This window comes from Patiria miniata, unplaced genomic scaffold (genome assembly GCF_015706575.1).
Source record: "Patiria miniata isolate m_02_andy unplaced genomic scaffold, ASM1570657v1 HiC_scaffold_6, whole genome shotgun sequence".
Classification (NCBI taxonomy): domain Eukaryota; kingdom Metazoa; phylum Echinodermata; class Asteroidea; order Valvatida; family Asterinidae; genus Patiria; species Patiria miniata.
Genome location: NW_024037073.1, coordinates 13167753 through 13195031, shown reverse-complemented (window position 1 = coordinate 13195031; position 27279 = coordinate 13167753). Strand labels below are relative to the sequence as shown.

At 40.2% G+C, this 27279-nt stretch overlaps 1 protein-coding gene and 1 long non-coding RNA gene across 2 annotated transcripts in view; one reads left to right on the top strand and one right to left on the bottom strand.

Moving 5' to 3' along the window:
- Positions 1-23357, top strand: part of LOC119743106 (leucine-rich PPR motif-containing protein, mitochondrial-like) — a 50695-nt gene extending 27338 nt beyond the window's left edge. The window contains exons 19-37 of the mRNA XM_038219460.1: positions 759-911; positions 2991-3098; positions 4507-4646; positions 6185-6270; positions 7621-7825; positions 8582-8706; positions 9683-9789; positions 10586-10745; positions 11834-11991; positions 14671-14748; positions 15912-16048; positions 17341-17426; positions 18697-18889; positions 19175-19302; positions 19743-19855; positions 20816-20893; positions 21452-21542; positions 22376-22518; positions 22807-23357. Coding sequence (XP_038075388.1) covers positions 759-911; positions 2991-3098; positions 4507-4646; positions 6185-6270; positions 7621-7825; positions 8582-8706; positions 9683-9789; positions 10586-10745; positions 11834-11991; positions 14671-14748; positions 15912-16048; positions 17341-17426; positions 18697-18889; positions 19175-19302; positions 19743-19855; positions 20816-20893; positions 21452-21542; positions 22376-22518; positions 22807-22926 — 2409 coding nt within the window. The 3' untranslated portion in view covers positions 22927-23357. The remainder of the gene's footprint in view (positions 1-758; positions 912-2990; positions 3099-4506; positions 4647-6184; positions 6271-7620; positions 7826-8581; positions 8707-9682; positions 9790-10585; positions 10746-11833; positions 11992-14670; positions 14749-15911; positions 16049-17340; positions 17427-18696; positions 18890-19174; positions 19303-19742; positions 19856-20815; positions 20894-21451; positions 21543-22375; positions 22519-22806) is intronic.
- A 1826-nt stretch (positions 23358-25183) lies between these two features.
- Positions 25184-27269, bottom strand: LOC119742664. The gene is made up of 2 exons (XR_005272892.1): positions 26525-27269; positions 25184-26446 (listed from the first exon to the last, which is right to left on the bottom strand). It is a non-coding gene; the product is annotated as an uncharacterized LOC119742664 (long non-coding RNA).
- Positions 27270-27279: the final 10 nt, after the last annotated feature.

Below are 27279 nucleotides of genomic sequence, written 5' to 3'. Positions count from 1 at the left end.
TGTCCAAAACAAATTTTCCTAGGTTCAAACTGTATTAACTTCCAATATTTAGAATAACAGCATGAATTTATAACACAGTAATAGATTTTAAAGTTTATCAAATTTTGAAATTGAACCGACTGAAAATCACACACCAATAATCCAGCCAGCAAACATGTCAGGTTGGCGTAGCGGTACTTTCCTCGCCTTCCACCGCTGTGACCCGGGTTCGATTCCTGCCTGGGCCAATATGTGGATTGGGTTTTCAGTCCCTACCTGATTCTGTGGGTTTTCCCCAGAATATTCTTCTGGGGTTTTCCTCCTACCTCTAAAACTGTAATTTCTTCTCATTGTCTTCTCCACAGGTTTCTTCAGGCTAGCGAGCCACAGTTCCTACAATCCCGGCCAAAATGGATGGGACACTTCCTGAGCCTGCCACGGTCACCCACTCCCCCGCTGCTCCGGTCAATGTTGTTCTCTCCAGCTGATGGAGCACACACCGCGCAATGAGAGACAACATTGAACGGGGGCCGGGGGTTTTGGGGCCCAGCGAGATTTGGCCAGGATTGTAGGGTGCTTTTGAGGAATCCTTGGTTTCATTACTGAAAATAAATAATAATAATAATAATATAATAATGGAACGCCGCAAATCCAGGCTGCACTGTTTACAATGCCTTGCTGGATTGATGCAGAGTTGAACTGCCAAGAACGTAGAACATTGTTGCATGTGGAGATAAATGTATAACCCGTCAGGTGTTTTTTGTCTTTTGACGCTGCAGGGAATTCAAATCGCCATGCAGCGTTTCCGAGGCATTCGTAATCTCCTGGATCAGATCAAGCTACCTATGGTCAAGCCCCATGCCTACAAGTTGCTAGACCCTGCAGAGGTTAACTCCAACCCAATGGCTAACCTCGACCTTCTTACAAACAGTGTAAGTGATAGGATGTAAACTTGAAATGAGGATGGCTCAGAAGGAGTTAGGAGTCATCTTTAATTTAAGTTGCATTCCCCCGTGCTCTTCAACCAATTTTTTTTCTATTAATAAGTTTTCGACTTGTATGTTATATTCCAACCAAAATACCTCATTTGTTCCTTTTTTAGACTTCTGTAACCCTCTGAAATAAAGGTTTTTGTTTTGGGTACAAACAGTTCCGCTTTGCGAGCAGACTGGTTCCGTACATTATCGATACTGATGGGGGGGGGGGGAAACAGCCTATAATTTGTAAGTAATAATTCAATAACTAAACATGGGCCATTTTTGTTCGTTCAGTGTCTCATTCAAAAGTGAATAACTTTTGTATTGCTAGAAAAATAGCAGTTAAGAAATGGAATCTATTTTTTGGGACGAAGTTCGAGTTCTGAAAAACTGTCATGGAATTGCTCCTGCAATGACGTTATCAGTTTGTAAACAATGCCGGTAAATTTTCGACGCAGGACGACTCTAGGCAAGTTGTTCAACATTCAGCAACAAAAGAATGAGATGACTCCTCAACCATCCCAAGCTAGTGTTGTTGTCGAGTCCATCATAAGTCCCTACAAGTCCCTGGAAGTCCATCGCAAGTCAATCACAAGTCTTTCAGCCGCAAGTCAGATCACTAGCTATTCAGACCAACTTCGGTAAAATCATTCCTTCGTCATTGTTCATCCCATTACTTGTGATGGGCATGACTGCAACACTGCTCCAAACCTTTCATATAAACAGAAATACAAGAATGAAATGATGATGGATTAAACATTGAAAAGATTTAGGTCACCTCACATGTTCTCTTAGAAAGGGACTTTCTCACCGTAAGACTGAATCAATTTGTATAATTCATTTTGTCAAATATTTCAGAATCCATCAGATCAAACGTTCAGTGTTACCAGAAGGCAAGCACTGGGCAACCGATGCAAAAAACTATTCAAAGTATCTTTAACCCTAACCCACCTCACTCCTCCAAAATTCTCCTGGCGGTTTTGGAGGATTCAAGAGGATTGAGGATGAATGGTGATTGAATCAAATGAGGATTCTGGAGGATTGAGGATGAATGGTGATTGAAGCACATGAGGATTTTGGAGGATTGAGGATGAATGGTGATTGAAGCACAAGAGGATTTTGGAGGATTGAGGATGAATGCATTTTGAGGCAGGACTGTCTGAGGATTTTGAAGGATTTGGCGTTGGTTATCCTTCATTTAAACACGAGTGCAAAGTTTTGGGATGAGGAGGATTTTGGAGGATTGAGGATGAATGCATTTTGAGGCAGGACTGTCTGACAATTTTGAAAAATTTAGGCGGAGTTGCAAAATTTTGGAAAATTTTGGAGGATTTTGGAGGATTGAGGATGATTGTAAGCAACAAGGGCCTAGGGGGTTAGGGTTAATGTGTGTGTGTCGCTTATATAGCGCTTTCCACCAAAGCCAGGTCTCAAAAGGCTTCACAGTTATTACCCCTGTTCATCAGGCAGTGAAACCACTTTCCTGCAGCCGAGATCAGCGCAATGTGGTCTCAACCCTCACAGGTATCATTTATATTCCTGGGTGGAGAGAGGCAATTGTAGTAGAGTGTCTTGCCTAGGAACACAAGCACCATGTTCCCAGTCAGGGTTTGAACCCACTTACCACGGTGCATGAGTCGAACACCGTGACGCCCGGTTCATACTCGGCGCAAAAGCGAACGCGAATTTGTGACGTTGTGGCGAGTATTTGCGCTGCGAATTCGTGAAAATTTAACACATTTCAACTCGGACGAATTTCGCAGCGAATGCTTCGTGACGTCAATTTCGCTTCACATTCGCATGAAGTATGAACAAGGCTAACCACTGTACCACAGCGCTCCTCTTTATACATGTAGCTAGCTTCTCACTCTTGTTTCAGCCTCAGCTAGTGCTAGGCTATTCATACCCTGGGAAAAAGCCCAACTTTCCCCAAATTCACTACATTCCAGCGAATATTTCCTACCTCCATTTTCCCCAAATTTGCTTGTTGAAATCCTCTCTACTTTTGCTCTGTACTTCCCTCCTACTTTACAGGACATTTCTGTGGAGGATCTGGAGTCCCATCTGACAGAGCTTAAGGAGAAGGATGGTAACTACCGAGGTGTCATACGACGACTCATCCTGTACCACACGGCCAATAATGTGAGTATGTGAGATGCCAGCACTGTGACTCAAGGCTGATGTCAGAGGTTTATCAGTTCCATGTTTTGTTTGAACAACAAATGTCTGAAATCGCCTTGTGTGTGAGGAAAACACCTGAAATTCACTGTTTTTGTAGATTTTCACAGGCATGAGAATCTTCCTGTTTAATCAGGAATTCCTGGTTTTTTTTGTTGCCCATATTTCTGTGTTTTGATTTAGTTTAAGCCTGTTTTGGGGCTTTTTTGCCTGATTTCACATCTTTTTTCCTGTTTTTGCACAAGTTTCCTGTTTTTTTTTCATTGAAATTCATTCTCATGCCTATTTTCAGTCCTGCCAATGAATGTGTAGATATCAGAATTGAAGACTGCATATACAGTGTCTGTGATGCTGGCTAGATAATTTTTTCCTGAGAAATTAAACATGAGTGTTCAAATAATATTAAATAAAGAAATATTGTTAACAGCCGATTCTCAAAATCACACCTTGCAAATCACAAAATCAAGTAAGGCCACAGTAAATGGACTTCCATCAGATGCATTAACCTTACCAATGTCTAGGGTTGATCATGTGCGGATTGCACTCGGATTGCAGAACCCTGCCAAACGTAGCAACATGCAACACTTGACTAAGTGACAAGCCTGCCAAATGTAGCAAGATCCATCAGGGAAAAAGTCTCAAAGGCCACAATGCCTGAGAGTCTGTGGTCACCGCACGCAGCAGGATACAACTGTGGCATTGTTCAATTGGGGCTTAGCTCTCATTGTTTCAGAGCTGGCCATTCATGTACTGGTGTTGATAGCTGAATGCATCAAAGTGCACCGGTTCTTTTCCACCTGATGCACTGTGTTGCATCTGGCAGGGTTAGTGTTAAGACTGTCTTAATACTTAGACTGTGTCATTGCAGTGGTCTAACTTATAGACCGACTGATAGCCAGAGTTTTAAGACCGTCTAAGGCACATAACCAGCTTTAAGACCGGTTCTTGCAATCAGTCCCAGATCAGCCCAATTTCTAATTAGCAGTATACCAGGAATGATAGAATCGGCAAGGACTGTATAAATCAGTCAAATTCACACTCATTTGACCCTCCATGACCAGACGATTTTCGAAAACTGATGATTGTTGAATCTCTGAGTCAATTGTATGTGTTACTTCCCCCCCCCCCTTTTTTTTACTGTGGTAAAGATGTCCAAATACATGTAAGCCATCAAAAAATTAAAAAGAAAAATGTGCCCAAATTTGATGGCAGTCTATGTAACTTGATATGTTTAAATTAATAGTGTTTTTGCCCCGATACATGTACGTCCATTATTGTCGCTCTAAAGATTGATTGATAATACTCAAATGTCCATGTTACTGCACAGTCACCCGCCTCATTAATTTCGCTGTTACTGCCCTTGTTATTTCAGAACTACCAACGATCCATAGAGTTGATCGAAGAGTTCAAAGCGAAGGGCTACGAGCCGACGGGAGCAATATATGCCTCCTTGATGAGCGTCTGCTCCCACCACAAACGTTATGATGAAGCGTTCAATTTCAAAAAGCAATTGTAAGAAAATTGGTTCTATTCCTTTTTTTTTTTAAATTGGATATCTGTTTGATATTGTTACAGCTGTTTTTAAACCCGTAGTCATTTGGGAGTGAGTAGGCTGGTTATTTGACTAGTCATTTTGCATAACTTTCTCCTTTGAACCACAGGTGAGATATGTCGGGATTGTTCCTGATTTCAAGATTTTCAAAGAATCCCTTTTGCAAACTGGAATTCCTATGATTTTACCATTAGGGCCCCCCCCCCCAAATAAATCTCCGGTTTGTGGTATGGAGCTTGCCCCAAAAGTGGTGCAGCGACCCGGCCTTTTTTTTAAATTTATTTATTAATTTTTTTCCTTCCAATGTCGGCTGATGACTGCAATGGTGCCCGACTAAATTTAGTGCAAAATGTATTGGAGCCCAGACAGAGAGGCCACATAAACCTTATACCCGATCGTAACCCTATCTAAAAAAATGTTAAAATTGTGCAGCAGCAGGATTCCAGTCAAACCAGTGAGTTTGGCGGTTTTGAGACATCATCTTCCATTGAAAATTAAATTTTGCCGACATGCATGGCTACGGCGATGCGCACGCATACTAGAAACCGGAGACTTTTTTTGAGGGGGGGGGGGCATAAAGGTTGCAAACAGAAAGTTAGCATTTTATCTTGAACACACTACCCCTTTGTATCGCATATGCAAAGATGCTACAAGTTTATGAAAATTAGTCCTACGTGAGTATTCAGAGTCCATTGGAGGACACTTATTAGATGGAGAGCCATTTCAGAGTGTAGAAATCGGACAACAGACATTCACCATCTAATGGACATAATTGTCCAAATAAATATTGTACTATACAGGGTGAGTAAAAAAAAAAACGAAACCCAAATGTCGGGACCATTGTCTTAGTGAAGTTCTGCATGTAGCACTTTCAAAATCTAGGATATGAAAGCCCAGTTCATAAGCTGTCTTTTAGTACAAGAATCATTCAAATCACTAATGTACTTTTCAAGTTACGGATTTTTAAGCACAACCGCCGTTTTAAGGTTCTGTCCATGGATCACAAAATGTTCAGTGTTCTTTCAGCAAAATGAAAACAAATCACATAAGGATGTGTGTGAATTGTTTGCATTTTGCTGAAAGAACGCACACCTTTTTTTGTGATCCGTGGAGAACTTTAAAACGGTGGTTGTGTTTAAAACTCGGTAACTTGAAAAGTACATGAGTGATTTGAATGATTCTTGTACTAAAAGAAAGCTTATGAATTGGGCTTTTATATCCTAGATTTTAAAAGTGCTACATGGTCCTGACATTTGGGTTTCGTTATTTTTGACTCGCCCTGTAGAGTAACGATGCGTGCAACGTATTCTGGTTCACGGGCATAGCTTAAGTGTGTGAAGCCTTAGTTAAGTGTGTGGAGCACGCAAACCAGCGCGTCAACCAGAACAAAGGCAGCTGACGTCAAACTTAGGTACTCTGTTATTGCATTCTGAGCAGTACATGCAGAAGAATTTTGATTGTGCGAAGTCATTTTTTTTGGACTTTTGTTTAAAATCAGGGAGCAAGCCGACCCACACTTCAGGCTGGATATGTCCAAGTATAGACCCCTCATCTGTCATCTGGCTAAGGAGAACAAAATGGAAGGTGGGTTGGGATCCAGCTTTTTCTCTTCTATCGAAGGCTTTAAATTGCGTTCCTCGTGCCATTTTGAGTTTCATCCCGATAAAATAGATTTCTATTCTAAATTGCTATTTTTTTAGCAAAGCAAAAGTTGTACACTTTTGAATGAGATATTGACAGAATATCTGTCGAATATCTGCCCGCGTTTAATTATTGAATTATCACTTGACAGTTTTTGAATTATTGTCTGCCAGACAATAATTCCATTCTCACAGGATAGGCTGGTTCCCGCCCCACAATTAGTATCAAGAGCATGTCTGTTTGTGCCCAAAACAAAACCCTTTTTTCCCTAGGGTTGCATAACCAAACTTCTCATTACCACACACAGACAAACGTGTGTACACCGTCGATCGTTGACGTCCTATTGTCCCTCTTTGGTTTGTACTTTTTAGGAAGACTCCCATAGGTTTTGTACACGACCCCATTTGCGGACGTATGCTGGGAATCATGGACGATATTGTTCTCTTTTGTTCTCTGGTATTTTTCGTCCACGGTTTGAACAGATGAACACGTACATCTATCTTTGTTGGAATGTTACCCCTATTGTGACCACATTTTCTCACTGTGCACAATTGTAATGTCCGGAGCATTTTCCAAATGAGGGAGATTCTTTGAATTTGTTTTTTAGAAGTAAAAACTCCTACTAAACATAAACTTGTATCTTTATTGAATGCTGTACCATAAAGCTCTATGATCGGATGTATTTTTAGTCCTCACACAGGATTACAGCTTGAGTTTAGCTTTTTAACATACTCTCTTAAAAAAATTTGTAAAAAAAAGTAGACATTGTATCAGCCATAACAACATCTAAAGGATGCACCCCTGCATTAAAATTCCCATAGACACCAGTGCTAAATGCCCATACTTCAAAATTCTTGTAAAAATACTCAGAAATCTCACAGGTATTTAAGCTGCACAGAAAAATGACGATCATTATGCCATCTTTCATTTTCTTTTCATTTTTTGGTGGGTTGACCATTGACTTTTCGAGAAATTCTCAACCGAAGAAGACGACCCTTATTTTTCCAAAGCGTGAAAGAAGCCATCTCGAAAAACGATCCCTCCACAACATAGCAAAGTAGCGCCACTTTCAAGCCCAATTGCATCCAAAATGCTCAGGATTGGAAGCCCCAAGTCCGGGCAAGAGGTTCATTACCATATCTCTTCAATTCCCCAATTTTATGGCTCTCAGAACTCTTTAATATAGAATATTATGAGGGTATAACTTTTATTCATGAGCTCGGGGATGGGTTTAGGCCTATATACCGTTGTGCACCCTAAATTCTTGGTATTGGTCGCTGTTCATTTGAACAGATGCTCTGGCCCTCGTCCAAGAGATGAAAGAACGAGATATCGGAACAGACCGACAGGAGAAACAGCTGTTTCATCTCCTGAACGAGCTTGCCCAAGAGGGCCTGACCGACCAGACACAGCAGGTCTTTGACAAAATGGTGACCCTTGAACTCATCAAGGTCAACGCCAACATCCTGGGACCCGTTGTCATGGCCTACATTATCAAGTGAGTCCACGGGAGTGCTGGCACTATGTCTTTAGCTTTCATGACTATTTGAACTTGTTTTTGCCATTAAACATTTAACCCTTAGCGCCCCTAAAGCTACAAAATACTACTGAGTAGTAACCTGTAGTGTGCATTTCTTTCCATACAAGTGTGCACAACACATGTAGTATTCTGTGGTATTTGGTCCTCGACCCCCAAAGAGCCTTTAGGGGGTTTAGGTTAAAGGCATGTAGCATCATTTGCATTTGTCCCAAAAGTAAACTACCAAATTTTTATCAAAAAGCTTACTTGGATTAGAGATCATACTGGTACAAAACATCCAGTGAAATTACTCCCACGGGCTTTCTGTCATTAATAGAAGAAATCAAGAAATGTAGGTGATTATGAACAATCAGTCAATTGACTGACTTTTGGAATAAAGAGTTCTATTGACAAAATTGTGTTTAGTGATCAAATGTTGTGCATGGTTTTTCCTGTTTTCTCAAAAAGTGTAATATCCACTGAGCTGAAAATGCAACAGTTTAGGTTTTTAACGCTCATCTTTGGATTTTGAGTGGTATTATTGGGAACGATTAAATGCACAAAAAGGAAATGATCCTATATGCCTAAACCTGCTTATAAAGCGATTAACACAGGACTAAGTAATATGAAATTTATTTGCAAGCGCAAAGTAGAATGTCACTACGCTGCACCCTTCAGTGGAAAATGACCAGAGAAATGAAATTGAAATGAGCTGGTGTTCTTTCCCGGTAACAGGAAGGACATACAGGGTGCCTTGCAGTGCATTCAGGATTGCCAGACCAAGTACGGTGTCATGCCACACTTCCATGAGATCTTGGTCAAGCTGGTTGAGGACGGGGACACTGACCAGCTCCAGAAAGGTATGATATTCAATGAGACCACTATCAGGCATGCAACTTTTCCTCGGATCTGCTCATTTCCTTGTTTTTTACTTCACATGTATGCCATTTGAAAAACACTGTACAAAGTCTTGTGTGGTTGGGAATTTCCTCGTTTTTTTCTAAATTCCCAGTTGCATGCCTGCACTATGGATCCTGAGTAGGTACTTGTTGGTTTGGGGGGCATGGGTGGTGCAGTGGGTATAGCACTCGTCTCTCTCTGCTGTGGCCTGGGTTTGATTGCCGACACAGGTCATATGCTAGTACAGGGTGACTAAACAAAAATGAAACCCAAATGTCGGGACCATTGTTTTAGTGAAGTTCTGCATGTAGCACTTTGAAAATCTAGGATATGAAAGCCCAATTCATAAGCTTTCTTGTAGTACAAGAATCATTCAAATCACTCATGTAATTTTCAAGTTACGGAATTTTAAACACAACCACCGTTTTAAAGTTCTGTCCACGGATCACAAAAGGGTGGGTGTTTTTTCAGCAAAACGAAAAGAACTCACATAGGGATGTGTGTGAATTGTTTTCGTTTTGCTGAAAGAACGCACACCTTTTTTTGTGATCCGTGGACAGAACTTTAAAATGGTGATGGTTTAAAATTCCGTAACTTGAAAAGTACATGAGTGATTTAAATAATTTTTTGTACTAAAGAAAGCTTATGAATTGGGCTTTCATATCCTAGATATTGAAAATGCTACATGCAGAACTTCACTAAAAACAATATTCCCGACATTTAGGTTTCGTTGTTTTTACTCACCCTAGTAGAGTCGTTTGTTAACAATGTACCATCCATACTTCAGCTGTGTACAGGAAGAGCATCCTAGATCCTTCTAGTAGCCTGAAAAATAAAAATGAATTCAGTTTTTGATGGTGATACGTTTTGGTAGTCAACTCTATGATAATATATTCATTTCGACCTTTATTATTTTTGTTTTGTTATCTGTTGTAGCCATGGATTTTACAAGCCATCACCATGGTGATATCAACATGCTGTATGACCTCATCTTCGCCTTCCTGTCGACGGGAAAGTACAAAGAGGCCAAGAAAATATTTGAGGTAACGGGGAAAAGAATTAAAATATTTTTTATTACCGAAAATGGTACCTTAGGGAGATATTCTGATAGACTTGTTACGAATAAAAACCCTCCTATAACACAAAATCTAAAAACTTTCCCAAACCAAAGCTTTTCATGACCTAAAGAATCACTTTAAGCCACTTGTGACATTGAAACGTTAGGGAGACATTTAAATTGGCAGTTGACCCGTTTTGTTCAACAATACTTTTTGTCGTGTGCAATTTTCCAGGTTTAGCAGCTCCATTAACCCTAACCTTCCCAAATCCTCCAAAATCCTCTTTGCAAAGTGGATGTTTTTGCAGGATTGAGGCTATATGGCAAAATATGTGTGGCTGATTTTGGAGGATGCACTGTGTCAAAGTTTTGGGCCAGACCTTGTTTTGTTTATACTCAGCCGTGCATAAATTTAGGCCTCTATTATACTTGAAATCCTCCGCACTGCTCCAGGATGTCAATGGCTCTGCCTCAACATATTGACAGTGACTGCTGGAGGATTTTGCAGGATTGAGGCAGTGGTCACCCCTCCAAGGACCACATTCAAGAAATAACGCCTGATTTTGGAGGATTGAAGCTGTATGCAATTTTTACACTGAGGCAGTTGGAGGATTTTGCAGGATTGAGGTTGCATCCTAGCAAAAATGCCTAGGGAGTTAGGGTTAAGTTGGGACCTGAGTGGCTTTCACTTTGCTACATGTGAGATGCAAAATACTGCCCAAATTTGACTCTAGACATTTTGTACTTTGTCTACTTTCCTCATCCCCCCCCCCAAACCCCAGACTCCCGGCATGGTTGCCAAGGACCGTCGTCTGCAGTGGTACGCTGAGCAGTGCATAGGCAAGAACCAGATCGAGGCTTTGGAAAACCTGGTTGCCATGACGAGGGATTTGTACGGATGCGACCGAGACAATGTGCACTTTTACTTGATGCAGCTGTACGGTAAGTCTGCAGGTTTTTGCCAGTTTCGGTTTCCATTATAGTGTTCATGTTCAAGGACAGTTAACCTGTCCATTTGATGTCTCGTTTTTTGTTTGATGTTTTTTTTTTTATTTCTCACACCAGTTTTGTTGTAAGCCATGTTGTCACTGAAATTGTTTTTGTGTTAAGTTTGTAAGAATGCCAGTAGTTGACAGTGTTTGCTTGTGGACATTTGACTTGTGAAAAGTTTACCAAGACTGTTGTTAAAGTAGAGACGGAGCTTGCAATATTTCCCATCTGCAATTGGCCGGCTGTATTAATGCGAGTCACTCATGTTAACACGCGCAAGTGTGTATTTGCCTGCAATCGGGGACTCCCTATTGTCCCTCTTTTGTTTGTACTCTAACTTTTTAGGAAGACCTCCCAAATGTTTAGTACATGAATCCAAATTGGGGACCTCTCGGGAATTGGGGACCCTATTGTCCTGTATTGTTCAACGTCCCCTATCGAATGCAGAAACAAACTCGTGTGTACCCCTACGTGCACAAACGGCAAGAGTGTGACACACAGGTATGGGAGAGTATACTAATGATCAGAGCGGGAGTATACTCTTGCACCCAGCAAAATCACGTGATTTCAAGATCCGAAAGTTTTCCAAAGTTAAAAATCCTATTCTCGTAAATTCTTGTGTAATGTGATACACAAGGACAAATCTGAAAAGGATTCACGTATTTTCACATTTAAACTGATCTGCTATCGCGGGAGCAGTGTAACTTGAGTGCAATGAGCACGCAACATTTTCTGACTCTCCAGAGTATCAAGAGTGACCCGTGTGAATGCAGCGTGGGATTCCATACACAAGCAACTCTGGAATGGTTAAACACAAAGATGCTGTGGGTCTGTGCACATTCAGAAAGATGTGGAGCCATATGCGCTTGAACCAGTACTTGCATGCTGTGTGTCCTTCTCGCTGGAGTTCTCAGAAATATTTCCCTGGGCTGTTGTGGCACTGAACTAGGAACTTGGAAAAATAACCAATTTCTCGGCAAGATTCTTACCCCAAGATAGAGCATTCCCAACATGCCTTTTCATTATATTGTTTTCCTCAGCTCGGCAGAAGGACCCAGACAAGTGTCTGCAGGTGTGGACCACCATGCAGGATGAAGGAGTGGTGCCCAAGGACAGGACGCTGCGATACTTGGCCAATGTCCTGCGATCCTTCGACCGGCCAGTCCCCTTTGAAGTGCCGCAGATAATGCTAGATGAGGTGAGAATTGGGTATAACTGGTACAAAAGCATTCCTTTGTTATTGTTTATCCTGTTCCTTATGACTGGGCTTATGAAAGGACTCATGACTGGACTTATGAAAGGACTTGTGACTGGACTTGTGACTTGACTTGTGACTGGACTTATGACTTGTGACTTGACTTGTGACTTGACTTGTGACTCGTGACTGGACTTGTGAAAGGACTCGTGACTGGACTTGTGAAAGGACTCGTGACTGGACTTATGAAAGGACTTGTGACTGGACGTATGAAAGGGGACTTATGAAAGGACTCGTGACTGGACTTATGAAAGGACTTGTGACTGGACGTATGAAAGGGGACTTATGAAAGGACTCGTGACTGGACTTATGAAAGGACTTGTGACTGGACTTGTGACTGGACTTATGAAAGGACTTGTGACTGGACTTGTGACTGGACTTATGAAAGGACTCGTGACTGGACTTGTGACTGGACTTGTGAAAGGACTTGTGACTGGACTTGTGATGGACTTATGAAAGGACTCGTGACTGGACTTATGAAAGGACTCATGACTGGACTTGTGACTGGACTTGTGATGGACTCGTGACTGGACTTATGAAAGGACTTGTGACTGGACTTGTGACTGGACTTGTGACTGGATTTGTGATGGACTCGTGACTGGACTTATGAAAGGACTTGTGACTGGACTTGTGAAAGGACTTGTGACTGGACTTGTGAAAGGACTTGTGACTGGACTTATGAAAGGACTCGTGACTGAACTTGTGACTGGACTTGTGACTGGACTTGTGACTGGACTTGTGACTGGACTTGTGACTGGACTTGTGAAAGGACTTGTGACTGGACTTATGAAAGGACTCGTGACTGGACTTGTGACTGGACTTGTGACTGGACTTGTGAAAGGACTTGTGACTGGACTTATGCAAGGACTTGTGACTGGACTTGTGATTGGACTTGTGACTGGACTTGTGACTGGACTTATGAAAGGACTCGTGACTGGACTTATGAAAGCACTTGTGACTGGCCTTGTGAAAGGACTTGTGACTGGACTTATGAAAGGACTCGTGACTGGACTTATGAAAGGACTCGTGACTGGACTTGTGACTGGACTTGTGACTGGACTTGTGACTGGATTTGTGATGGACTCGTGACTGGACTTATGAAAGGACTTGTGACTGGACTTGTGAAAGGACTTGTGACTGGACTTGTGATGGACTTATGAAAGGACTCGTGACTGGACTTATGAAAGGACTCATGACTGGACTTGTGACTGGACTTGTGATGGACTCGTGACTGGACTTATGAAAGGACTTGTGACTGGACTTGTGACTGGACTTGTGACTGGATTTGTGATGGACTCGTGACTGGACTTATGAAAGGACTTGTGACTGGACTTGTGAAAGGACTTGTGACTGGACTTGTGAAAGGACTTGTGACTGGACTTATGAAAGGACTCGTGACTGAACTTGTGACTGGACTTGTGACTGGACTTGTGACTGGACTTGTGACTGGACTTGTGACTGGACTTGTGAAAGGACTTGTGACTGGACTTATGAAAGGACTCGTGACTGGACTTGTGACTGGACTTGTGACTGGACTTGTGAAAGGACTTGTGACTGGACTTATGCAAGGACTTGTGACTGGACTTGTGATTGGACTTGTGACTGGACTTGTGACTGGACTTATGAAAGGACTCGTGACTGGACTTATGAAAGCACTTGTGACTGGCCTTGTGAAAGGACTTGTGACTGGACTTATGAAAGGACTCGTGACTGGACTTATGAAAGGACTCGTGACTGGACTTGTGACTGGACTTGTGACTGGACTTGTGACTGGATTTGTGATGGACTCGTGACTGGACTTATGAAAGGACTTGTGACTGGACTTGTGAAAGGACTTGTGACTGGACTTATGAAAGGACTCGTGACTGGACTTGTGACTGGACTTGTGACTGGACTTGTGAAAGGACTTGTGACTGGACTTATGCAAGGACTTGTGACTGGACTTGTGATTGGACTTGTGACTGGACTTGTGACTGGACTTATGAAAGGACTCGTGACTGGACTTGTGACTGGACTTGTGACTGGATTTGTGATGGACTCGTGACTGGACTTATGAAAGCACTTGTGACTGGCCTTGTGAAAGGACTTGTGACTGGACTTATGAAAGGACTCGTGACTGGACTTATGAAAGGACTCGTGACTGGACTTGTGACTGGACTTGTGACTGGATTTGTGACTGGATTTGTGATGGACTCGTGACTGGACTTATGAAAGCACTTGTGACTGGCCTTGTGAAAGGACTTGTGACTGGACTTATGAAAGGACTCGTGACTGGACTTATGAAAGGACTCGTGACTGGACTTGTGACTGGACTTGTGACTGGACTTGTGACTGGATTTGTGATGGACTCGTGACTGGACTTATGAAAGGACTTGTGACTGGACTTGTGAAAGGACTTGTGACTGGACTTATGCAAGGACTTGTGACTGGACTTGTGACTGGACTTGTGATGGACTCGTCTACAACACTGCCTAGCTTCCATCAGGGCACATGTAAACAAAGCGTGACGTCATCGTGTACCGGTACCCAAATCAAGCTTACAATGTGACAAATTCAACTCTGTATTGAGCTATTCTATGCATTGCCATAATTCACTTGTCCCAAATGTCTTTTGAATTCTAGTTGCCTGACGGTCACCTAGTTCAAGGGGATGCTGTCTTGAAAGTCCAGAACAGAATCATTACTATAGCGAAGTCTGGGGTAAGCTAAACTCTTGTGTACTGTGAACCAATCCACAAAGCCCCGCCTCAACGATGTTTTTGATATTTGTAACCTTGTTTTATGTGCGATAATTGTTGAAATCCATACAATTTTATGCTAAAAAAAGTTCAAATGCATGTTGTTAAACATGTATTGCACCTAAAGTGAAAATGAGAGTGTTGAAATGCATTGTCAAGTATGTGCAACCCCAAAATAATTTGAAAAGAACATCAGTTGGATGATCAAGCTCATCATGGACATGATGAAATATCGTTTCAAAACACAAAGAAAAAATGTGATCTCAGTACTGGCAGATGTTCCTGAAATTCAGTGAAAAGATTGAATAAATATTCCAACAGTACCTAGTTTGCATTTTTTGTTGTATCCTGATAGCTGTTTATAAGAATAGTCGGGTTGTAAATACCGTTGGATAACATCTAGAGTACAGTGTGATTTGCCATGATAAAATGACACAAGCATTAAAGTATTTATGTTGCATAATACGACCTCTTACAATGCATAGTAAATGATGCCAAAAAAAACCAGTGCTTTGTGCGTAATTTTTCCTTTTTCCTCAACCTTGTTCCCAGGGTCTACTTTCAACCACGAGACAATAGTAAACCCTGGGAAGGAAATATTTGCTTCCTGAAATCTGTTTCAATCTTGCAATAGCAAGTAATGGTTATATATTTGTGCTTGGTGATGTTAATGTTAATAGTGAATTGTTAGGTCCAGTCCTAGAAAACCATCCTCCCTTTTCCATTTTGTTTTTGATAATTTGTATTTATTGTAGTATTGCAAGTAGGATGGTTAAGATTCTAACATTACAACTTTGAAAATAAGATTCTAACATTACAACTTTGAAAATAATTGTCTGTTTTCTGATCTCATGCCACAATGAAATGATGCCGTCTGTACCCAAATCACCACGAAGAAAAGCAAACACCAATTCAAAGCATGGCCAGGCACCAGACTTTTCCGTACCTAATTATAATGTGCAAGATTTTGGAACATGCAAATGATCCAGAACCAGGATGAGAGAGCAGCTAGTGGGAGCGTACTGCTCGACACCATGGGAACAAGGTTGGGTGATTACCATTAGAAAGTTGTGGTGATGCCAGTGTTTGTAAACGTTTGTAACTTGTCTTTTTGTCCCGGCTTAGAACCTTGATGGAGCAATGTCTCTACTAGAAGAGGCCCGGAGCGAGGGCGTAGCGCTCAAGATGCCAGCCTATGACGTCATGATGTGGGAGTATCTCAAACAAAAGAACACTGAGGCTTTCTCTAGAGTAAAGAACATGTGAGTATGATGAGGCCACGTCAAGTGAAATTTTTTTTTCACATCTTGACCATCCGTCCGGATCATTTAACACAATCACTCAAAATGTAAAGTAGGGTGCATTGCAACTATTCTGTTGATGTTTGGTTAGGATACATTTTGAAAAAACAGAGAAAACATTTGCACAGTTTTTTGGATCTCATAATTGGATTCCATTGCTAAGGCCAAAAAAAAAGTCTCCGGTTTCTGGTATGCGCGCGCGTCGCCGTAGCCATGCTCGTTGGCAAAATGAAATTTTTTTTTTTTTCAATAAAAGATGATGTCTCAATTTTAACGTGTTTTTAGGTGGGGTTATGATCGAGAATAAGCTTTATGTGGCCCCTCCGGACTCCCATATATTTGCACTAAGTTTAGTCGGGCACCATTTGCAGTCATCAGCCGACATTTGAAGCAAAACAGACAGGTAAAAAAAAAAAAAAGCTGCGTCGCCGCACCACTTTTTGGGCAAGCTCCATACCAGAAACCGGAGACTTTTTTTTTGGCCTAATGCACATGAAAAAGTGTTTTCTTTCATCGAATCCGTTTCTGGTGGAATAATTTGACAGGGTATTTGAGCAGGGTTTCTCTAATTATAGGTGCATCACAGGGTCATTGCCAATGTTCCTACATGCCTTTAATAGCTCAACAATTCATTATGGCATTCTGCTGTTAAATTACACATCACTGACATTGATTTTGAAGAAAAAGGTCTGAGATATCACGTTTTACAATTGTTTTTTGGGGGGCCATTTTAGACCTGCCCGTAGCCAACATTGAGACACAAAGAGTTTGTCACCTGACAACTCTGATCACCCGGCTGAGCCAAATATTGATATATTTAAGACTGAAACTCATATCATAAATACCTAAGTCAGCTTACTCATTTCTATTGGCCGAGAGCCCGTCACGTGGGTGGTTTTATATGGTTGATAAAACACTGACTGGTTTTTAAACACTTTTTTCCGGCATCACTATGTTCTGCTCCACATCACACAGTACATGTCACGTGTGTGCCAATCTCCATATAAGGAGATTTTGTACTACTCGCAGAAGCACATACCATAAACATATCTAGAGGGGTGTTTTGCAAAACATGAAGTAAAAGCACAAATTTATTCCCTTAATAATGAAGTTTGGTTTTTTTAGTCAGAAAAATAATTTTCTGGATGGTATGACGAAAATCCGTAACTCTGAATATTTGGGAAAATTCAGTTGGGAGTAGGAAAGTGCAACTATGAACAACCTGTTTATTTTTTGGACATTTTTGTTTTCAGGTGCAAAGACCTGGAAGATTTTTCACTGAGCAGGAATCTCAGGAACAAGCTGATAATGGAATATCTACACAAAGGGGATGAGGAAGGTAGGTGAACGTAAGGCTGTAAAGAGACTGAAATATGATGTTTACAAATACCTACCATATTTGGGAAAAAAACCAGAAAGTCAGTGTGCCTCAAGTAGAAAATTGTAATGAACTGAATTCACATTGTTGATGGGTAACACTCACAGTGCGTGAAAATTAATTTGAACTGGCATTACTGTTACTTGTCTACTCATTTAAAAAGCATATCAAAATTTTGTGTAAAATGGGTTTCATATTCTCCCCAAAAAGTGAACTTTATTCTATAGTTCAGGGACAATTTTTGAAACAATCTGTGGAGATTATATTGGTCACTGTTACTACTTTGGAAGGTTTGTTTGGGGTCAGCCTCGCATTACGGACTCTTATGCTGCATTGAAGGTAGTGCTGTGGTTAAGGTACATGTGACAACAAGTTTTTAAGTGTGATCTGATACACCGTGTCCTCTGGAGACTTGCACACAATAGGAAACAAAAGATTGCATACGTCTCCGCAGGGCAATTTCTGTAGATGAATACGTCTCCACAAGATTTTCACGAAATAGATATATGGATTTTACTCAAAAACTAGGAATTTCCAAGGTTGGTTGATCTGTCGCAAATGGTAGAGTTTTAGAAAAGGGATAGTAAGTCCGAATTTCAGCCAAGGAAATTAATTCTGGTTGACATAAGAGCATTTTGAAACTTCACTTTCAAACTCGAAAACTTTACTACACGAGAACAAAGAAATGTCTCCACAAGAATACAAATTTAAGTATGTGTGAACAGTGGTGTTGAATTGTCCTTGAACGTTTTTTTTTTTTTTTTTTGAGTGGGGGGGCTTGTGTACTTTTACACAACTACCGTATAAGATATGAACAAACTAAAATGTACGTATTTATTTATTTATTATTTATTAGATAATATTTCAGGCAAGCATATAAAGCACAAGTGCACAGTGTACAAACAAATTAAGTACATTATAATTAACCGTTAAAATGTAATACAAATTGGAAATAATTATAAGGATTGCCTAAAAAGCTATGCATGTCAAGCTTATTGAGAGGCTTTCCAACTGCCAAAGCAAAATAAAAACGAACAATTTAAACAAAAAAGACAATTAAAAAAAATGACCCACCTATAAAACAGCTTTGCATTTTATGCTACTTATTCACAAAATAATGCATCTTACTTTGCACTTAAGCATGACATCATCAATCCAGATCCAAAAAGACTTGCAAATATTATTTATTAATTTGTTTTCTTTTCCTATGTCCTGAAATTTGTATTTGTAGCTGCCCACCAGGTTTACGACGAGCAGATACAGGAAGGCATTGCCCCGCTACGGTCAGGAATGCGGCATCTAGCGTCCTATTATGAGGAAAGGGGAAATCTGGACCGACTGATGGAAATGAAGAGCAAGTATGAAGAGAAAACAGGCGAGAATTTCTCCATGGGGAAGTCCATACTTGCGGCTTACATACAGAGGTAGGTAGTAGAAACAAACACTGAGCGTTTCATATTGCTCTGTGCAAACTGATGCAAATGCAAACGCGTGCGCATAGGCACTCCGTGTGATTTTATTATGTTCCACAAACATGCACATGAATTGAATTGTCTGCACCCAGGACGGCTTCAAAGCATCTCCCCATGTGGGGAAGGAGGAGCTAGCACTCCAGTAATTTAATATAGCTCTATGGGTGGTAGTACAAAACTTACCGTTAAATTGGTATTTGTTTGACCGATCAAAAATGTGTGAATTTTTCTTTTAAGGGATGACATTTCTGGAGCAGTCAGTTTCATTGAACAAGAATTGGAGAAAGATACAACCCGGATAAGACGGGTTGGGCTCAGATCATTCTTCACAAAATTAATCCAAAAGGCAGCTGATATGCAACAAGGTAAGCTTGGAAATATCTTTAATCTTTTGCGGATGGGGGGGAGGGGGAGTTTTGCAGTGACTGTTTAGTTTGAAAACTTGTTGGTTTCCATGTGCTTATGATACTGAACTCTGCCCACAAATTACAATTAGACTGCAAAATACAAGTGCCAAAACCAAAGAGGAAAAAGTGGCGAAGATAATTCTGTTGTCTCGTAGACTTGATCCAGGCAGGAATCTTTATTTTTAATTGTTTGAGTATTTCAATCCTTAATCTTTAGAATGATAGGTGTCAAAGAAATTCAGAAACTCAAGCTATTTGAGGGTGTGTTCCTGATGTGCTTTCTGCTTACGGTCTACAAATTCGAAAAGAATTTGGTTGAGTAATGTCAGCAACTTTATTCAGTGGATTTTAAGCAGATGATGTCGTGCTGACGAGATTTTTGTTGTCATTTTCGACAGTGTCGGAGATGGTGGATAAACTGAATGACAGAGACATAGACGGGGGCGTGTGGCAGTTACTCTTTGCATATCTAGACTGCAATCAAGTAGAACAGGCCAAGGCTATGGCAGAGGTGAGTGGTAGTCTTGGCCCCAGACTGCGGTTGGATTTTGTTCTCCTCACGCAGTCAGGCCCAATCCCAGAAAGTGCTGTTATGCCACCAGGGTGATAGAGGACGTTACCACAAAGAGAATCGTGTCCAGTCCTAGAAACCTTGGCAGCAACACCCAGGATAATCTGAGCATACTTTACACATGCCATTAGCTTGAATACAGCACCCGTGGGGTATGCTGGGAATGTCTCAAGTATGAGTCAGCACAGTTCCCAAGACTGCATTTGATTCCTCTTGTTCATAGCATCCTCCTAAAGACCGTGCTTGCAATCCGCTTCGTTCACAAGTACCCCCTCACCGTCAAAGAAAGTACAGTGGGAGTGGGCGACCGACGCCATCTTGCCTGACTGCAAGTTTGCCGCGACGCGTGGTCGTACCACTGCGTGTACATAGTACAAATCCCCTGGTGTACGTGCATCACGCACAAGGAACGGTGCGCGTCAACCAGCTAAATGTCCCAACCCTGGGACGTTGTTGCTAGGTAAAAGGGCGCCCTCTTTTGTTGGTGCACGGAGCCCATAGATCGGGACTGGCTACATTAGAAGAATAAAATCCAAATACAGTGTTAATAAACTAAGCTTAATGTTTAAAAGTACTGTTACCAGAACTTCGATTTGACCTCGGGGCACAGACAAAATGATGATTCAGTTGACTATCTCGTCGAAAGAAAAAAATTGACTAGAAATTGACTAGAAAAGTACAAGACACCGTTTATAAATAATGTTTGATTTTCCAGATTTGGTTTTGCACTTCAAACACAATTCTTTCTGTGAAAATGATGTCTATATTAGAGGCCTCATTGAGGGGGCTAGTCATGGTTTGGGTCTAAGATCCACAATTTCTATTTCTTGTGTTTGTTTTGCAACATTTGCTACAATGTTGAATTTGTCTTGTCTTGATTGTTTTTTTTTTGTTGGATAGAAATACCCGGTCATCAAGGAGAAATCCTCAGGATTAATAGGTTACATCATCTCGCTGCTTGGTCGGGATTCAGACATGGTAAGTGACCTCCAAAAGTACTGTAGAGTTTTTAATGCACAAAAATTACCAATAATGCTGTTGGAGGCTGGGGTCAGTGATGGGTTGTTTGCACTGGCACGCAGTTGCGGAGCCGCTCTGAAAGATAACATTGATTTAATCCCCAGTCTCTAGGTTCAACTGTGCTATGCAAGGTAAATTGGACAGACTGTACAGTGTGTTGTGGTTAGTAGAAAAAAAACCCCAAGGAAACCCTGATTTTTGTGTCACTGCCTAGTTATTTGTTTATCTTTTAAAATAAAAATTAAACCAGAAATATACTACAGTACTTCAAAACTGCTGGTAGAAAAGACATTGTACAATTAGGGCTCAATATCATTGTCTGGGCTCGACCATATTGTAAGCTGCGTCCTTCGCAATTCAGCTGCTGCTGCAAGTAAGGACGATTAGCCCCCTCCGCGAATTTATTTGTTATTCACAACACAAAGAGAATAGCAAAAGAGGTCATCATTGAGTAACCCTTAAAGTGGCAGTTATTCCTCTCATCACTCCTGTTCTGTGGCTGTTTGTTTTTTTCAGATTGGTAAAATCAACAGCGTCCTAGAGATGGACAATGCTGGTGATTATCTGGACAAGCGAACAATCTACTTCTATCTCTTCAAGGCCTATGGTAAGGTTCAGATTGCAGCAAATACATGTACCCTTAACCAAGTAGTGTTGGTGTGGATTCCTATAACCTTAACAATCCCCATCCAGCCAAACTCCAACACCAGGGTTTGTTGGAATCTGTTAGGATGAGTACTGCACTAGTAAACTGACTGTGCTTTGGGTGTGATTAGGCATACCACAAATAAACAGAGTCCAACTGTTCATGTGCACAGTTTCCCAGATGGTGTTGGGATTTGCAAGGATGAGGAAGGTTCCTAGTAAATCACCCTAGGGAGTTAGATAGGGTTAGAGGATGCAAGCGGTCATTTTGAGGGGAAAAACAGGAAAGACATTCAACACAAGTAATTTTTTCTGGTTTTTTTTTTTTTAAATCTTGAAAACAAAGTGTGTCCATGTTTATGACTCAAACATTCCCACATTTACAAAGCAGGACACAATGTAACGGCTCCCAGCTAATCTGGACATCAGGGAAAACCTTGAAAATGAGTTTCCATTTTTCCAGTCAGGGAATTTTAAGGAACACACCAAAACTCGGGGAAACTCGGAGAATTTGGTGAGGAGAGAATGATCATAAGGGAGAAGGGAGGCCATCACTTGTCAACAAGTTGCCTGGGTATTATTAGTATCTTAGCTGTTTGCTGCAACCACCTCTTGACTTCCCAGCCACCTCGTTAAAGTGGAAATATGTCTCATGGAATTTTTTAAATGCCTCAGGGAAATACCAGGGAAAACTCAGTGAAGTTTGTTTTCATAAAGTGCTGGATACCCTTGGTAATTAAATGTTCCCGTCAGAATTTAACGTGGAGAAATGTTTTTGTGTTCTGCTTTGCACAGACCAGCACAACAATTGGGAAGATGCAATGAAACTACACGAGAGAATGCTTGAGGAGAATGTTCCCGTGACCGACTTCAATCTCAAAAGACTTGCCTTGCTTCTCCAACGCAATGACCAACTGGTGCCCTTTGACGAACCACCAGTGAGTTGAAAATCTTCCTGTTCAAGTGTTTTTGTTTTGTTGTCTCTGCTGTTAAGATGTTGGGTTATGCAAGAGTATAGATCTCGAAAATGCCAGTTGACTTGAACAATCTAAAGAAAATTGAATGGATTGTTTTGGTTGAAATTGATTTTGATAAAAAAAAATGTTTGTGCGTGAGGAACCAATGCAGAATGGCAATGGCTCTCAAGATGCACAACACAGGGTTTACATTTTGTTGGTCAATACATTATGGAAATCCTAACATTTGTTTGAAATTTGACTTTTCAGGAGTCTATAAACCATTACAGAGAACTATCGAGGTTAGAACACAAAGATAACCTGACTGAGATTGAAGAGATGAGGCCAGAGGACGAGGGCAGCAGACAAGCTCACAACAGCACCGACTAAATCTGGCACCTAGACCCCCTTCAACCCAAACTTTCTGAATTCTCCAAAATCTAACTTTGTGCAGGAAGCGATTGGTATTTTTTGTCCGTAGGCAGGTGAATCAAGTTTCATTAAAATATCAGTACTGAGTTTTGATGGAATCATTGCAAGACACTCGTGTTCTCAGAGTCCCTGAAATTTAGATTATCCAAATATTTTAAATTTGGAGAAGAAAAATGGTCGAAGTAAAAAGGACATGAATGGATTCAAACCAGGGATCCTTCGATCCGTAGTTAATCTCACTATTCACAAGGCTACTGTGGTAGCTTGACAACATCCATTTTAGTGAAATACTATGCAGTGACCTAAATTCTATAATGATGGTGTTGACGGGATTGTTCTTTTTTTATGAATAAACTGGATTTTTCCCATGGATTCACCTGCCTACAGAAAAAAAATTGTGTGTAGGAACTCAACGACACATTCATTAATTTTGTACGCATACATTCAGCAGGCATCTAGCCCAATGTACAGTTAAAGGTAGAGTAGATCACTTGCAAATATCCAAAAGGTAACTGGCCAAATTATTGTTGAAAAGCTTACTTGGTTTAAAGATAGTAATGGGACCAAACTCCCTGTGAAATTATTCCTTCTAGCATGCTGTCATTTTGAGGAAAATAATAAAAGAAGGTAGTTTCCAAAGATGTGTCAAGTGACACATTTTTTCGAATATTCCGTTAGTAGTTGATGTGTAATTGGGCGAATCCGTGAATGGGTGCGGGCAAGCACTGACATGACGCACACCTGCGCTCGGTTGTTATTATTCCTCGGTTCAGTGTGTGACATTGTGTAGCTGCAATCGGCTGAATGAGAACGTGTTCCGGATATAATGATTTCGGGCGCAATTCACAATATGACTCGGTAACTTCAAATATGAAATAGAGATCCTAGTATATTGTTTTCTCGGAATAAACAGTATTTACAGAGTTAAATTTTCATCAGGTTAGTTGTTATGAGCACCATCTTTTTGAGCACTTTTGTTGCTTCAAAAAAAAAATGCACCAATGATATACTCTACCTTTAACATTGGCTGGGTCTGCATTCCTAAATCCTGCAAAACCTTTCAAAATCTCCTGGTAGATTTTGAAGGATCCATGGGAGGGTTAGTGTTACATTCTCAACCAAGGCAACATAGGCTATTGTCTCTTTAAAAAAAAAATGCTTTTGTTAGTAAACATTGAGTGCAATTTTGTTTTGGCAGCCATTGTGATCAGTGACGTAAATTTCAGATATGGTCTGCAACAGAGTTTGCCCCAAATGGCACATTAACAAGAGATAGGCAACTTCAGTTAGTGTTTTTTTACCAGTGTCTGTTGTTTATTCAGTATCTTGAATACATAAATGGTGTTTTGGAAACACTGACACTGACTTCTTCTGTTTTGAAATGGTGGCCGTCCGTAGATTGCTAACCCGTGGTTGACAAAACCATGGGTTGGCAAAATGTATGGCTGTGACATAAAAGGAGAAAAGTCTATAGTTAGAATGTTGCTGTTAAACATTTGTACTGTAAATCCTTGATAAGTCCAAACGTATCTCAAAGTAGCTGTTTTTATCAATTGATTTGGTAAAAACAAAAAACGAACATTTGTCATACTGGCATAAATAGCAGGAAACAGCCCCAAAGAGGCCATACTTATATTTATTTATCAAAGTGATAGTTTTCTTCCTCATTTGGTGCCAAAAAGGTTCTTTGCAGTTTTTAAGTACATCAACCTCACAAAGATATTGTGACGTTTATTGTGGAAAATAATATTCTGGTTATTGTGTACACAAAATTAAGTGGTTTTTTTTTGATAATTCAGTAAAATGTTTGGAATGTCCACTGTTTTTTTATACTCTGTGTGAACGTATTTGAATAAATTTCAACCTGGTAACATTGGTCAAGTAAACTATTAGAAAAAAGGTTTTGTCAAGCTATAGAATTGTTTCTTGTACTTCAAACCATTTTTTATGCAGTTGTAAGAAATTTAATATTAGCAAAATATGCGGTATGATTTAAATGTTGAGAAAATGGATTTGGGTTAACTAGGAGCTATAATAATAAATCATACTATCAATTATTCATATTTGCGTGCATTTCGTGCTTGTATTGAACCAGTTGAAACAAAATTTTTTTTTTTTAAATTTGAACAAAGAAATTGACTGGAGCGGGGTTTGAACCTGCAACCTCATGAATACCATACTCTACCTACTGCGCTATCCGGGTCCCGTAGTATTCCTAGGATGGTTAGGGCAAATTCATGAATAATTCAGTAGTTTCGATAGGAAAATGATGTTTATTCATGAGAACAGAACAATGACATCAACAGCATTGTTGTTATTTAGTCAACCAGTTACATTAAAGATTTTAAAGAACGATTGGTGTCGAGCAACCACACAGTAGCCTAGTGGATAGCGAGATGAGCTATGGATACAAAGATCCCTGGTTCGAATCCACACCGTCCTGCTCATTTTCATCGACTATTTTTCTGCTCCAAATTTATCGTTGAGACAATTATTCATGACCTTGCCCCTAAACCTCCTGGGAAAAAAAGATACGCATCCAGCCCTACATTAGTGGTCCCTATTTTGTGCATGGGCAACTCCTTTGTTTTGTAATGCCTGTGACAGAGATTCATAACGCCAGAATGAGATTGACTGAGAGGTTGCAGTTCTCTGTCGAGGCATGAAGGAACTACACTACACCCTACATGTGCGCAAAAGACGGTGTATAGTTGCCTGGCCATTCCATACAACAACCCATTCCAAACTGTGTAACAGCTCTACAGCTGTCAATCCCTTGCACATACTGATTTTATTAAAATGTTTTTTTTTTTAAACCAACATGGTCCATATCCTTGTTAAGTCAACAGCCATGCAATATAAAGACCCCAATTGCATAGTACAAAAATAAATCCCAACACATGGTGGTATGATCGCCAGTCTTATTCTTAAAAACAGTAGTATTACAAAACATGTCATGACATAAAAATAACTATAAACTTAGTTCATTAAACGACCGATGTTCGAGTTGTATAAAAAAAAAATATGCAAAGCTGTGACCATCTGCTGAAGCCTGATCATGGGGGATTTTGTTTGTAAAATCAAAAAGGGTTTTGCTTGGAAACTGACTTCATAATAAGCCTCTGATGACTGATGACGTCACACTTTGTTTATGTGTGTGCTTTCCTATGGTGCTCAGTGGACCGTGGACCCCCACTGGCTCCATAGGAAAGTGCACATGTAAACAAAGTGTGACGTCATTATTACAGAGGCTTATTTATTCTTGTCTGCTTAACACTTATGAGCTAATTATTGAATGTATGGCACTCAAATGATAATAAATTTTGACCATTTTTTTAGTGAGATGCAGAAATATGTCCAAACAATATTACTTTAAGGAATATCGACTGTTTACAAATCTTTGGAGAAAAAAAAACAGTTTGACATTAAAACAAATTATACAATAGATATTTATACTTTCACATACACAATAAAGTATCTTTGGAGAAAAAAACCAGTTTGACATTAAAAAAATTATACAATAGATATTTATACTTTCACATACACAATAAAGTACCTTTTTTTATTATAAACTGCATTCAAATTTCTTATTCTAAATATTTCATCATAAATGTCATTATGTGTCCATAAATGTCTTATTGGCAATATAGAGTTAAAATCTGGGCAAGAAATTTTGCCACCGTTCTCTCCCTGCTGATAGAACTGTATAAAATCCATATATCTATCAATCAATGTATTAAAAATTTATCATACATATCTTAAGTGCAGCGTGCACTCGTACAATATCAGTAGAATAAATGTGATTAAATATTTCTTAATTTTCTTTTAATAATACTTGATAAAGCTTATGATTAACACCCATAACCACCCACTTGCAGCCAGCTCAGCACTTATAAAAGCATGATTTTGAAGAAACTGTTCAAAGTCTAAAAACAATGGATCAGTTTCCTTTTTTTTTTTTTTACCAAAACAGGGGCAAATGCTGCTTCTCTGTGATTCTTATTGACTCCGTGCAAGAACAGTTGATGGCACTTTGTGAACACTTTTTTAAAAAGTTGCAGTGAACAGAACGAACCGTGTGCACGTACTGCTTTGTGCACTTATGGTACAAATGACACATACTTTATTTTATTTTGAATGTTTGCAAACGTTTTTTGCAAACATTGGTTGCAACTCTTTTTGATTTACGGAATCACTTTTCTTAATCTGACAGGATTTGGGCAAATCACAAATGCAGTGCGCCACCAAGAGTTTGCCATGGAGAGTCCATTTTTCAAGTTTACAGTCGACAAAACATGGCCCATTTGAATG